Source organism: Sebastes fasciatus, chromosome 14 (genome assembly GCF_043250625.1).
Source record: "Sebastes fasciatus isolate fSebFas1 chromosome 14, fSebFas1.pri, whole genome shotgun sequence".
NCBI classification, from domain to species: domain Eukaryota; kingdom Metazoa; phylum Chordata; class Actinopteri; order Perciformes; family Sebastidae; genus Sebastes; species Sebastes fasciatus.
This window is the reverse complement of record NC_133808.1, coordinates 3185427-3200694: the sequence shown is the minus strand read 5'-3', so window position 1 is coordinate 3200694 and position 15268 is coordinate 3185427. Positions and strand designations below refer to the sequence as shown.

At 43.1% G+C, this 15268-nt stretch overlaps 1 protein-coding gene across 3 annotated transcripts in view; it reads left to right on the top strand.

Moving 5' to 3' along the window:
* Positions 1-15268, top strand: part of adarb1b (adenosine deaminase RNA specific B1b) — a 176173-nt gene that overhangs the window by 151679 nt on the left and 9226 nt on the right. For all 3 annotated transcript variants that reach the window (XM_074658178.1, XM_074658179.1, XM_074658177.1), the window contains 5 exons: positions 2450-2564; positions 3851-4019; positions 4207-4352; positions 6358-6526; positions 14769-14950. In XM_074658178.1, coding sequence (XP_074514279.1) covers positions 2450-2564; positions 3851-4019; positions 4207-4352; positions 6358-6526; positions 14769-14950 — 781 coding nt within the window. The remainder of the gene's footprint in view (positions 1-2449; positions 2565-3850; positions 4020-4206; positions 4353-6357; positions 6527-14768; positions 14951-15268) is intronic.

Here is a 15268-nt window from a genome sequence, read left to right as displayed (position 1 = left end):
ACATCTTTACGGTGGTGCGCCCAACCCCGCTGGGCCGGGATCTCACCTCAGCAGGCGCGCACCAGCCCTCACTTTCATTGCGCCACAGGGTTTTGCTTGCACCCTCTGAATCGCGCATGTGTCCGTGTTTCAAGACGGGTCGGGAGGGTTGTCGACATCGCCGCAGACCCCTGGGGCCTTTTACGTGGGCCGACCCCCGATCTGGCGGCACGACGCGGTTGGGACGCACTGAGGACAGTCCGCCCCGTTCGACAGTCGCACCGGGAGCAGGGGGCCCTCCCTGGCGGGGAGAGAGGGCGCAGCGAGCCCTTTGTCCACAATGTGGCGAGATCCGGACGGGGAGCGCCGTAAAGCTGCGGCCGCGGGCCACCTTCGCCCCGAGCCTGCCGTGTGTCGCTCACACCCTCCAGCTGGCTGTTAACCAGGGTCTTTTGACACAGAGAAGTACTTGTATCGGTACTCGATATCGGCGAGTACCCAAATGTAAGTACTTGTACTCGGTCTGAAAATAAGTGGTATCGGTGCATTCCCTAATTACAACCCTCTTCCTAATGAGTGTATTCCAAAATGAAAGGCTGATTTAGATTATATCATCATAGTATAATTTGATCAGTTACTCCTGAGAGATTTGACAAAAGATGTGGCCAAACTAAACAAGAAAGCATTGTTGTTTAACCTAGTCTGTTTTAGTAGGTTATCATTAAAACCCCATTCACATCAGATGTGCAGGGACTAAGGGTAAGGTGGTTGCTTTTGATGCCACTGTAGAGGTGACAGTCAGAGCCGCGCCAGTGTGTAGAGAGAGATAACACAGTCAGCAAAGCTAATCAGCACAACACACAGTCAACAGTCCTTTTTTTTCTCTTTACTCACTCTCTCTACTTGTCAACTGATTTATTCGACAAGAACCCCATTTTAACGATAGCGCCCCCACTAATTGCTCTATTAATTCTCTGTCGCTTGGTATTTAATTCCTGCAGCCTGTTTCCATCTGGCAAAGAACTAATGGGGACAAATGGTTGGAGTCCACTGCTGTTGCAAAAAAACATGTTAACTTTAGTTTAGTATTTTATAGTACGAGCTGGTTTTGTTGAAGCTCAAACCATAAAAGTCATCAAGAACTTATTTAGGCACGTAAGGAGGGAAAAATAAGTGTTCTTTTGCTCACTCCTGAAAGGAAACATGTTTTGGACATAGTATGTGTTTTGTGTCCGAGTGATCGCTGCTAGGGCTGGGCGATATGGAGAAAACCAAATATCACAATGTTTTTGACCAAATACCTCAATATCGATATTGTAGGGATGACCATTGTTGCTTTTACAAAATATTTAGAAATATTTACACAGTGAGGGCTGCACCCGACTTGGGGCTCTTCTGTGTGGAGTTTACATGTTCTCCCCGTGTTAGCGTGGGATTTCTCCGGGTTCTCAGGTTTCCCCCCACAGTCCAAAGACATGCAGGTTAGGTTCGTTGTTGACTCTAAATTGCCCGTATGCGAGCATCAATTGTTTTCTTTCTTTATGTCTTAGACCTGTGATAGTCTGGCGACCTGTCCAGGGTGTACCCTTGATAAATAATCATTAGTAATGTGGATATAATGACTAAGTTGGTAATGATAAATATTAGAACAGTCTGGTATATTCATAAAAATGAAAGACAACACTTATGCGATATTACGATATCCAAAATCTAATATGATCTAGTCTCATATCACGATATCAATATAATATTGATATATTGCCCAGCCCTAATTGGTGCTTCCACTTTTTTTGTACCCCTTCGAGATTAACAGTCCCTCCTACGCCATAGACGACCTTGGCATTCGAAAGTCAAATGATCCGGCTACGAGTGGGTGACTCCGAAGTATCAGGGAAGTAATATTGGACTAATCTCTTTAATTTGTGGTCATCCAGCCGTCATCTCTCCTCTTGAGTTGTCGTCATTTTCCATCACATTAGCGATCTGGATATAGAGCCAGAGCAAGAGGAGGTAGCTGTCCCAAGAACAAAAGATGTGTAAAGTTCACTCGAGTTTTAGACTGGAGTTTTAAACCTTGTCGCCGAACACTTTGTTCACGTCCGTGGATCAGGTTTACTTGTTTGTTTTTTGCTTCTCTGTCAGAAGGGAGATGGTTAATTAGAACTGTCATGCAAGACTCAAACGGCGTTGCTTGAAAGAGGGATCGGCATACCTCAGGGGGTCAACCCAGTTTTTACTTGTTGCCGTTTCAACGCTCTGACGCTTGTTTGGAGCTGAATGCAAACACTGTGACAGGTACATGGTGCTCTAGGGGAAGATAACATCAGACGCGCTTTGTAAACTGACATATCTGACACAAGCTCACGTTTGTGTGGCTGTGTGTGTGTGTCTTCTTGTTGTGTCTGTGCGTGTGTGCGTGTGTGTGTGTGTGTGTGTGTGTGTGTGCGTGTGTGTGTGTGTGTGATTCCAGGTTCTGGCTGATGCAGTCTCTCGCCTGGTGGTGGATAAGTTCAGTGAGCTGACAGAAAACTTCACCTCCCCCCATGCACGACGGAAAGTCCTAGCAGGAGTCGTCATGACAACAGGTAGATTCGGGGGGAAGAGATGGTTGGTTCTTTGGTGCTTACAGAACATGGCACAGTCAATTCGCAAGTTTTTACCCAAAGGAACATTCAGGTCGCAAGGCTCATAAAGAAAAAGTTGACAATATTCACAGTTCAGGAGAAATTTGCTCAGTCTGATGATGTTTCCTTAGAAAGTGAGTGGCCTATTAAAGGGAGGATAGGAAACAACATTTGGGCGTGTGGCGGCTGCGTTACCTGTTGTTTTTTATTTTGGCGTCCATGTTAACAGGTTAGAGCAGCCACATCAAAAAAGAAGAGAAAATGGCCGCACTCAAACACCCGTTTGGCTTCAGAACAGCTTAAACACCCGATTTTACGGAGACCCGGCTAGATGCAAATCTGTCATGTCAGCTGCGTCTCTTCTAGAGATTCAAGGTCTCGCCTATTTTTGACACGAGCCGCGCGGTTCACAGCAACAACCGACAGTGAAAGTGATCTTTTGACTGTATATTAACATCATATCAGCTATATTACTACAGTTTACATGTCTCTATCTGTAGAAAAAGTTACAGAGATGAAAAAAAAGTAAAGACTTATTTTTAAATCAACACTTCCTGCTTTCATTTCAAAATAAAAGCCACAAAGCATTTTTTCTGTGGACAGAATTCCTTCATTTGTTAACACAAGGCTTTTATTCTGAAATATGTGCAGGACAGTGCTGTGGAACATGCAGTGACTTGCAGAGCTCCATGAATGAATATAGTACAGAGTTTTAATGGTGGATTATTACTATTACTTACAAATTTTTAAAAAACACACGTTTCTTAACCTTTCTCTGTCCAAAATAAATATAAATGACATTTATAATGAAATGAACTGGCCATTATGAAAGTCAAACTCTATGTTGAAAGAAAGGGCTGAGAGCAGCAGCAGAAACGCAGCTGGTGTGGACGCATGAATCACGTGACGCAGCCGCCACGCGCTCCTGACGTTCCCAGTGTGGACGAAGCGTCACACACCTAAGCCACGTCCGTAGCTGTGGTAGCTCCTCACAGGACTCTGATTGGTCCGTTGTCTGGCGAGCTGGACACAAATGCATTAATTGAAGCCTGACGAGATGGATTTTCATGTGACATGTGATGCCGCATGATCTCCTGAGAATCCAGCTGCAAGGTCGTCAGTGCAAGGTTCCTCTGTGCTATCGAGGTCATTAAAACACAATTTGGACCAGTGGTATATGTACAGCATGTACTCTAAGAGCGTGTGTCTGTTGACTAATACGTCTTTGCTCCCTCTACCCCCAACAGGGTCAGACGTGAAGGAAGCACAGGTAATTTGTGTGTCCACGGGAACCAAATGCATCAACGGTGAGTACATGAGCGACCGCGGCCTGGCACTCAACGACTGCCACGCTGAGATAATCGCCCGACGCTCGCTCATCAGGTACCTCTACACTCAGCTGGAGTTATTCCTCAGGTCAGTGAACGGTGTCAAATTTGTTCAATCTGTAGTGTCGGGAGGTTACTTGTGTTGATAATCGAATTACATGTATTTAGACTTGCTGTATCTAATTCCATCCATTTGAAGTCCAGTTAAATGAGCTGTGATGCAGTTTGTTAGCCCCGCATTAAACCTGCCTATTAAATCTTCGTCACAACCACAGCAAGGAGGACCACCAGAAGTCGGTATTCGAGCAGTGTGAGAAGGGGGGCTACAGGTTAAAGGAACACGTTCAGTTCCACCTCTACATCAGCACCTCGCCCTGCGGGGACGCCAGGATCTTCTCTCCGCACGAGGCCGGAGTTGAAGGTACAGAGCAGGGATGCTAATTTTGAATTTTTTTTCTAATCAATAACCGACCCTCGTTAACGGATTATTAACCGTTAACCGACAACATTAGGGTGCTATTTTAAGTGCCTAACAAGCCGCTCAGCTGCAACGCAAAGACAATGCACGGACAAGTTAAATCCATCATTTATCCCCAGCTGCAGTGTCTGAACACAACAGACAACTGAGTCCCCAGTTCACCCGTCTGGGAGAGTTACTGTAGCAGCCACGACGCTGCGTGTATTGTCCCAGTCAGTCTCCATCGCACCATTTAGTTAAGCTGCGAGGTTGTCAGCTGTGTGTCTGCCCGGCGTACGATAGTGAGTGTCCGAGTGTGTTTGTGCTGCGTTCACAGCTGTAGCGTTGCCGGTGGCTTCGTGCTCGTTGTAGTCACACACATGCCGTCTGTCAGCGCGGCGTAACGATTGTCTGCCGGGACGCGTCTGTGTGGCGGCGGTGAGTGTGGGGTTGTTGGTGAAGTTGTAGCTGTGAACGTAGCAGCGCAGTGTGTGTACAGTTTATTTGTCGGTGATTAAATGCTACAACTCCTCAGACCCGAGCCGAGCTCCTGTATCCTGAGACACCGACTCAGACTCTCTTAAGGTGGGCTGTTAAGGTGGACCAGCTATTCTCCTTTAAGTAACAAGCCGCTCCTCTGAGTTTTGCTCAACTTTTTAGCTATTTTTTAATTTTTATTTTAACCGTTTAACCAAGGGGTCAGCAACCTTTACTATCAAAGAGCCAGTTTAGGCACAAAAAAAAAAGAAAAAATCTGTCTGGAGCCACAAAACCATTTGAGCATTGTGATGAAGGTAACACAGTTTATAGTCTAAGTATATAGTATATAAGTCTAATGCAGTGAGGGCCAAAGAGACAATGTACTACGGAGTATTAGGGCCACATTGAGGGAAAAAATCTGAGATTTCCAGAATAAAGTCGTAATATTACGAGAAAAAAGGCATAACTTTACGAGAATTAAAGAAAATAGCCCTTAAAATTACGACTTTATTCTTGTAATATTACGACTTTATTCTTGTAATATTATGACTTTATTCTTGTAATATTATGACTTTATTCTCGAAATCTCAGATTATTTTTTTCCCCTAAATGTGGCCCTAATACTCCGTCGTACCGTCGTACCATAGACCTACAAAAATGATAAATAAAAATAAAAATCTAAACGATAAAACAGTTATTCATTTCCATTTTTATAAATCCACAGGGAGCCACTGGAGAGGGGCTGAAGAGCCGCATGTGGTTCCGGAGCCGCAGGTTGCTGACCTCTGCTTTAACCAATAGCATTAATCGGTAAAAATTCTCAATGTCGGTTAAACGGTTAATTATTAACGTCCCTACTACAGAACGATCCCAGAGCATCCGCTCGCTGCCCCGCACCGGCCTCGTCTCTCCTCCTCGGCTCAGTCGACGTGTTTTTAATTTGGTCTTAGTTCAGAATTCAGCAACAGTGTATTTTATTTAATTAAATTTGTAGTTTTTTCCTCTTATGCTCGGTTTCATTTAATTAGAATTTGACTCCAAATACGCATTACAGGCACATTTAAACAAGGCTGTAGTAATTAGAGCTTTTTGTCATTCGCTGTCTGTCTCTATCAGTCTCCCCCCCCCCCCCGCCCGGCCCACCCACACTGCCGGTCTGATTAACCTCCCTCTTACTCTTGTCAAAGTGTTTTCCGTTGCACATGGCAGACTGAATAGAAAACAGCCACATTCAATTAGTCAGTGAATAGATGGCGCCTGCTGGTGGAACAGCAGAAAACATTGATAACATAATAATAAATAATAGGTCATGCTTTTGTGGGAGACATTGTTCCATCCGTCTTTTCTTGGAACACTTTTTTTTCTTTTCGTATGTTGAGGAGATTCTTGCTCATTGATTTCCCAGCTAGTCTGTGGTTTCTTCTACAGTTTTACATTTGTAGCTCTCTTTTTTTTTTTAAATACTCTCTTCCTGTGCTGTCTAACTCAGACCAAGGAGACAGACATCCCAACCGGAAAGCACGGGGCCAGTTGAGGACCAAAATTGAGTCAGGGGAGGGCACCATCCCTGTGAGGTCCAGCAACACCATCCAGACCTGGGACGGGGTGCTGCAGGGGGAGAGGCTACTCACCATGTCCTGCAGTGACAAGATCGCAAGGTAATTTGCCCCCAAACTTAGTTCAGTTATAAACCTTACAAAGTGCAGCTGCAGACAGTTCCAGTTGATATCCGGTCGTAACTGGCGACCACATTTGTTGTTCTCTGTCTCTTATTTCACACACAAATATTAAAGGAATACATTTAACTTTTCAAAATTATGTTTATTCACTTTCTTGCGGAGAGTTAGACGAGAAGATTGATGCCACGCTCGTGTCTGTATGCTAAATGTGAAGCTACAGCCAGCGGACAGTTAGCTTAGCTTAGTGTAAAGACTGGAAACAGGATGAAATAGCTAGCATGGCTCATCAGCCCCTCTAACCATTCCGCCTCCCTTTTTTTTTTTAGAGGGACCAAGGATGCTCAGGGGGAGATAGCAGGTCAACAGTAGATGTCACATAGAAGTGGTGTACATCATCTGAAAGCTGGGAACCTGAAGATTAATTTGAGATGCAGTTTAGTACTGTGTTTCAAGTTGTTCTAGTCATGAATCATAATTAATTAAAATATATTGTGGAAGTGTATAAGAGCGTAGAACTTGAGGATATAAGTTTGTGATGACCATTCCCATGCTCTATTATGTCTCATAAGCAATTTATAGGTTGATACTATTTGTTACACAGATTTGGTGCTAATTTTTAAAAAAAGGTTTACCATTCGAGAATTGATAGAAATTATCAATAATCCCTCCAAAATACCACATTAAAGCACCAAGACCTTGAGGAACACCATAGCAAAAGCCATGCTGTGATTTGGTATCAAAAACTTTTTGACATTTGGAGATTTCTGCAAGAATTGGCATTTTTCAGCGATTGGATGGCGAGAACTTCTGTTGTGTAAAATGCTCAGAAACCCCCTTATTGTCAATGTAGCTAGGAAAGCCATCCATCCTCTGAATGCTCTAGGTCTCGAGTTTGTTCCATCCATCCTCTGAATGCTCTAGGTCTCTAGTCTGATCCATCCATCCTCTGAATGCTCTAGGTCTCTAGTTTGTGGCTGTAAAGTTTCATGAGGCTGTGATTATCCTAGAGGTCACCACAGGTCATTTTATACAGTGAGCTCAAGTTTCAAAAGATGGTCTCAATGAAATGGCTCCTATGGGGACTAACATCATCACACATGAATACAGTTGGGCTCATTGGATCCACAAGAGTCTCAGCTTTACAGTCATACCCAATTTATGTAATTCAAGACTGTTTAGGGACCCCAGTATGCAGAAATATTCAAACAAACCATTTTAGTACAGGCGAAAATAACACATTTATACTGCATTCGGAAAAACTGCATGTGATTATCATAAAGTGGGCATGTCTGTAAAGGGGAGACTCGTGGGTACCCATAGAACCCATTTACATTCACATATCTGGAGGTCAGAGATCAAGGGACCCCTTAGAAAATGGCACTTTTTCGTCGCCAAAGTTTACCATCACTTTGCAGCATTATTTTGCAACAAGCTAGCATGACGTACAGTAATGTAGTTGGTACCAACGGATTCCTCCTGTTTTCTCGTTTCATATGATATTGTAGGATTTTTAAGAGGCTAAAGCTCATTAATTAACACATTAACACAAATCTGCAACTCTTGGCAAGAATTCAAATAAGAGAGATTTCCCAAAATGTCAAAGCTCTTTCTTTAAGCAGAGTGTACACGATGCTTAATACACTACTAGTAAATACGTTTCATTCTCATGTTGTAACTTTATACTTCAAGCATATTTAGGCTTCATGATACTCTGTGTATGTGTTTTATTTACTCTTTACTTTATTTACTGTGATGAATAGCATTATATCCTCGCTTTGTCATTTCAAGTCTATCATTTTCTCCGGGGAGTGTCAGGGACGGCTGAATTGATGGATCCTCCGTCCCTGGGGGCATTTTTGCAGGCAGATCATAGCGTCTTTAGTCTCTGTCCATGTTCAAGGCAACACTGTGCCTCCCTTGTGATGAACGATAAAACTTCTCCATAACTCTTCTCTCGAGGCCCTTTTTCTCCTCTTCCTCCTCCTCCTCCTCCTCCTCCTCCTCCTCCTCCTCCTCCGTCCAGGATCCTAATACCTTGCCTGAACGCACGGAGTGATTGAATGCCGAGAGTCTATTTGATGAGGGAGATGTCGACTGAGTAGAGGATGCTGTTTGCGCTGTGCGAGGAGCCTGTTGCCCTTCTCGGCGTGTCAGCGCTGCTGCTGCTGCTGGCTGCTGCTGCTGCTGCTGGCTGCTGCTGCTGGCTGCTGCTGCTGCTGCTGCTGCTGCTGCTGCTGCTGCTGCTGCTGCTGCTGCTGCTGCTGCTGCTGCTGCTGCTGCTGCTAGTGATTCAGATTTTGTGTGGTTGTCCAAAGTGGAGCGATCCAAGTCAGTAGAGGGCAAAATAGGTTGGAGGCCGTACATTTCCTATAGTCATGTGGGGGTTCTTACCAAGCTTTACTAGATAACAAGGAAAAACATGTTGTTTTTTTTTAAGTTGACTTAAGTTTGGATTTGATATCAGAAAATTAACCCTTTACAGACCCCTTAACACTCCGACGGCCCACGGGGGGGGGGGGCTATTCTGTCTAGTATAGATTGTTGTAGGCTCAGTTTTTAAGTTAGAGTGAAGATACTGGTATCATAGGAAACTAGAAAACCTACAGAATCCATCGGTACCAACCCTCTGACCTCAAGATGAATGAAATGAATGGGTTCTATGGGTATCCACGAGTTTCCCCTTTACAGACATGCCCACTTTATGATCATATTTTTGCCTATACTAAAATTGTGTATTTGAATATTTCTGGTTACTAGGGTCCCTAAACAGTCTTGGAATTACATAAATTGAGTATCACTGTAAAGCTGAGACTCTTGTGGATCCAATGAGCCCAACTGTATTCAGAATCAGAATCAGAATTGTGTTTATTGCCAGATGTAAGAGATTTACACTAGGAATTTGCTTTGGTTATGTTGGTGCAAGTCAAACAGTATAATAACAAAAGAATAGATAAAAACGTTAGAATAAAATAAGAATTAAAAAAAAATTGAAATTCTAAGAATATACAATATACAAAATAAGCTATAAACATAACATAAACATTCATGTGTGATGATGTTAGTCCCCATAGGAGACATTTTTTTTTTTAAAACTTGAGCTCACTTTATAAAATGAACTGTGGTGACCTCTAGGATAATCACAGCCTCGTCCCTAGCTAGATTGATAATAATTCTGAGCAGTTTTCAGGACGGAAGTGCTCGCCATCCAATCACCGAAAAATACAATTCTTGCAGAAATATCCAAATGTCAAAAGTTTTTGATCCCAAATCACAGCATGGCTTCTTCTATGATGTTCCTCAAGGTCTTGGTGTCTTAATGTGGTATTTTTGAGAGATTATTGATCATTTTTTATCAATTCTCAAGTGGTTAAATTTAGCACCAAATCTGGGTAACAAATGGTTTCAACCCAAAAATTGCTGCAACAATCTAAGACATAAGTCAGCATGGGGATAACATCACAAACTTATATCATCATGTTCTACGCTCTTAAACACTTTCACAGTTGATTTTAATTCATTCACTCATTTTCCGATTAATGACTAGAAAAACTTGACACACAGAGCTGAGCTGCATCTAAAATCGATCTTCAGGTTCCAGCTTTCAGATGATGTACACCACTTCTATGTGACATCTACTGTTGACCTGCTATCTCCCCCTAAAGACCACCTGAACCCCACCTCTCTAAAAAAAGATAGTGGGATGGTAAGGTGGTTCAGATAAGAGATTAGTATTATCAGAATATCTCTTCCCATGTGAGGAAAAGACCACTGCATGCAAGGCGTCTCACCCCGCCTGACTCTGCCCTCTCGTGACTCAGCCGTTAACCAGGTGAGAAATCTGCTGGCCACCTGCCTCTGTCCTCCGTGTGAGTGATTGCTAGCCGCGGGGCTGCTATTTAATACAGCAACCGACTGGCACACTTTGGCCATGCCCGTAACGTTCCCTCCTTTTTACACAATGTTTTTGTCTCCTCTCGTTTTCCTTCGATTACATGCCCAGCCCCCACGGCTTCAGCGAGAACAAGCAGTTCTCTGCCTTAGTGCTGTTTGAATGAGCTCATTAGCAAAACAGGCAAAGCTCTTATGGGATACTTCTCGCCCTTTGTCCTGTTTCCTCCTGTCGTTATTTCTTTAACAGCTGATTACGTGAGCCTTCTGACCCTGTTCTCCTGTGTGTGTGTGTGTGTGTGTGTGTGTGTGTGTGTGTGTGTGTGTGTGTGTGTGTGCGCTGTATACTGTATGTGTGTAGATGCACAGAGCATGAGATTGAATAAGATAACAACAAAGAGAGATGTTTGACGACGGGAATGAAATTGAATGCCTCCGAAACCATAACTCAAAATGTGTGTGTGCGCGCCTGTTTGTGGTTCTGTTTACACTGCATGTGTCCTTTAAAGTGTTTTCAGGTGTATTTGTGTAACCCTGTTGTAATGAAAAAATGTGTGTGTGTGTGTTACCGCGCAATATTATGAAGCTGTTTGCCTGTGCTGAATGTGTGCTTTACCGCTTGCAGCTATGAATTCGGAGATTTCATTTTCACACATAATATCACGCGCTCTCTCACACGCATATATACACGGAGAATATTGCATATGGTAAGACAATGGTATCTCTGAGTAGCCCGCGGTCTTATGCGTGCATATTCCTCATTGTTCTGGGGCCGTGTTGGTAATTTCACACACTCTCAGGTTGCCTGGAGTGAGAGGCAGACTGAGAAGAGCTCATCATCGTACTGTCAGTGTCTTGTTTTTGTGAATTTTTAGTGATCCCTAAAGGATAAAGCCTGATCAATATTTCTCTTAATATCAACAAATCCAAAAAAAAAGACAGAAACTAGGGCTGTCAATCGATTCAAATATTAAATTAATCGCATGATTGTTCATGATTAATAACGATTAATTGCAAATTAATCAAAAATGTTTTTGTCTGTTCAAAATGTACCTTAAAGGGAGATTTGTCCAGTATTTTATACTCTTATCAACATGGGTGTTGAGTGGGCAAATATGCTGCTTTATGCAAATGTATGTATATATTTATTATTGGAAATCAATTACCCACTGAGCAAAGACATGTCCAAAAGACGTCAGTTTAACGTCTTTGTCGACCGTCCAAAAGCAGCCACTGAGGAGCCAGAATGAAAGTTTTTGTGACGTCTTTTTTAAACGTCTTTTTAACGTTCAACTTTTGATGTCAATTGGACGTCAATAGTGAAAGTCTATATATATATTTATAATGTGAATTATATATATATAAAATAATATATATAATTTAAATTATATATAATATTAATTATATATAATTAATATTATATATATTATATAATTTTAATTATATTATATATATATATATATATATAAATTCTTGCACGTCCACAGACATCCAAAAGGGGTCCAGATATTGAACCCGCATTGCACATCTACCAGACGTACAAAGTGGGTCTGGACTGACGGACATTATACAGACATGATCTGAACATCTTCCTGACATCACATGTTTGCTGGGTAACAACACAAAACAATGACAGATATTGTCCAGAAACCCTCACAGGTACTGCATTTAGAATAAAAAATATACTCAAATCATAACATGGCAAACTGCAGCCCAACAGGCAACAACAGCTGTCAGTGTGCTGACTTGACTATGACTTGGGCCCAAACTGCATGTGATTATCATAAAGTGGGCATGTCTGTAAAGGGGAGACTCGTGGGTACCCATAGAACCCATTTACATTCACTGATCTGGAGGTCAGAGGTCAAGGGACCCCTTTTAAAATGACCGGCTCGCTGTACATTATCTCTTACTTACCGATGGGCTTGGGGCTGAATGCCACACAGAGGGTCGGGAAAAGTACACCAACCTTCCTTCTCTGTGTTTGCTCTCTCCCTTCATCTACGCTCACATTTAGCCTCTCTCTGCCATCTTTCTCCCCTCCCCTCTCGCCCATTTTCTCACCCCTCACACTCTCTTTCACCGTCTCTCTCTCTCTCTCTCTCTCTCTCTCTCTCTCTCTCTCTCTCTCTCTCTCTCTCTCTCTCTCTCTCTCTCTCTCTCTCTCTCTCTCTCTCTCTCTCTCTCGCTCTCTCTCTCTCTCTCTCTCTCTCTCTCAGTGAGGTAGGGCCGGCGATGCTTCATAGAGCATGTCAATGGGAAAATGACTGGGGAGAGAGATGGCTAATGACACAGCATAGAAATACACAGAAGTTTGTTGAAAATGAAATTGGATACCTCAGAGTGTACACAACTGTAGGATTGTGAGTGATTGTGTGTGCTAGATTGCATTGGCTGGTTATGTACTTCTATATTTTTGCTTGTGTGGCTGAATGTGTGTGTCCACTTACGCACGTACCACACTATCGTATCATACAGTATTTCTATGTATATTCAGCCTCTGAACTTTTCAATGCTTAAACTTTCTCTCCTTTTCATGTATGTCATACAGACCGCAGAGTCTGGGTGAACATGGTTAAAGGGACTGTTTGTAACTTCTTACACATATAAATCATTGCGGGTCGGTGTCCCATGCGCCCCCGTGTGTGGCTACGCTTTTCAGATTCAGACTCCAACACAAACTACACGGAAGCACCAAAACCACAAAGTTCTATCTAGTGATCTGTATCTAGTCTGTTAAACAGTGTTGGCGGCGGTCGGAGGACGCGGGGGAGACCGTAGCTTTAGTCTCCAGGACCGGAGTCTCTGCTATACTCTGCTCCTCTGCTTGCCTTCACTCACACACCGCGCTTGTTCTCGCTCTTTCGTTTAACTCTCACGTGCATGCGCGCACACTCCACACTGCAGAAGAAAGAGTTAGTGTAGCTCTGAGAATATCTAATGAATGTACATTGGACATTTGTGCAGAAATAAATGATTCTTACAAACAGTCCCTTTAAAGTTCCCATGACAAAAAAAGAGATGTACATGTCACATACTGTATTTATTGCACTGGTCGTCACCTATACGCCAGTATCTGGCCCAACAATGACAAAAGATTTGTTCTGTAGGTATTCTTAATGGTATTTTAAAGTTTGTCATTTCCTGGAAAATAATTTTTTTTAAAATGGTGACGACTCATTCTGCACTCACGGGAGTATACAAATTTCTCGTCCAATTAAACGCTTTTAACATAGACACAAGCCTACCATTCATACCTTCTAATCCTCTCGATTTCCCCGAGAGACTTCGGCCCTCTCCCGGTTTTCTCCCCAGGGTCACAATTCCCTCGTATTTCTCCCGATTTATGGCAATTTTTCACATCTTTTTTCCTTTTTTTTTTTTATCTCAATTCAATCTGTTTCTGGCACTGTACAGCTTGTATAAGCCATAGATGTGTAAAGAGAACGGGATACAGCGTTGTAGGCGGGCTCCTGTTCATTCCTATGAGTTCTTCCGCATCCATTGGGCCCGTAGAGCAGGCGCAGTAGCGTACCTTTAACTCCGCCTCCAAGCCCGCGCTCCAGCCTCGGTCTCATTCACATGAACAGAGGAAGGTTATTAGTGAATTTTACAACTTTTAGGACCTAATGATTTAAATAAGGGCTATTAGAGAGTTCATACTGGGAAGTTGATTTACCTCGAAACAAAATTATCCGCCGAGTTAAAGACGTCTCTTTCCCAATGTAAGTCTACGGGAAAAAGTATTTTTGGCCGCTACGAAAATTTGCTTCACAGCCTGCCGTTCTTCCTGGGGGGGCTTGCTTGCGACACAAAGCCGCCGGGTTCTGTGCAAATCAAACAGAGCAGCGCCCAGAGTCGGGCTTTGCTCGACGCGGAGAAAACAAGGGTTTCAGAGCGTAATGTCGTCTTCGCGTAGGGTCTGAAAGGATCTTCAGTGAGTGAGAGACGGAGAGAGGAACTGAGAGTACTAAGAGAATCAGTGCTCAGCTAATTAGCTAATGCAGCTTGTAGCTATGGAATCGAGATGTCATGCAACTGGTTTGAATGTAATTGATGTTTTCTTATATATGAATGTGAATAAAGTCTTGGACCAAGGTATTTTGTTTGGTCCGATGTGACTACGTGGCTATCTTCTGAATACCTGTGTTTGGAAAGATAGACCTCCGAGTGTATTTTGAGGTTCATAATCACCACAAGAATGCGGTTAAAATGTGACGACAAATATACTTAAAGTCAAGGTTATCTAATGTGTGTGTGTGTGTGTGTGTGTGTGTGTGTGTGTGTGTGTGTGTGTGTGTGTGTGTGTGTGTGTGTGTGTTTCCCTCTGCAGGTGGAATGTGGTGGGCATCCAGGGCTCTTTGATGAGCTACTTCACAGAGCCCATCTACTTCTCCAGCATCATCCTCGGCAGTCTTTACCATGCCGACCACCTCTCCAGGGCCATGTACCAGCGCATCGCAGAAATCGAGGACCTGCCCCAGCAGTTCAACCTCAACAGGCCTCTACTCAGTGGTGAGTACCTGCCTGCTTTGATGTGGAGTTAAATCTCATAAGATTTCTGCTTAAATTTTTAACTTCTCAAGAACTCCAGCTGAAGTAATAGCATGTCCATGTGTTCACACTGTCATGTTTTGAGGGGATCTCCTCGTTAATCTTTGCCAATCAAACTCCAGCCGTCTAAATATCAGAGAGTGAGACGGCGATCCTGAGCAGTAAACACATTTATCCACCTCACTGCTCGGTCCACAGCAGGAAGACAGTTATTGCTTTTCTCCTCTATTTGATCCGAGCTGACATTTACCTAGTTCCCATGGAATTTGAATAGTTTAT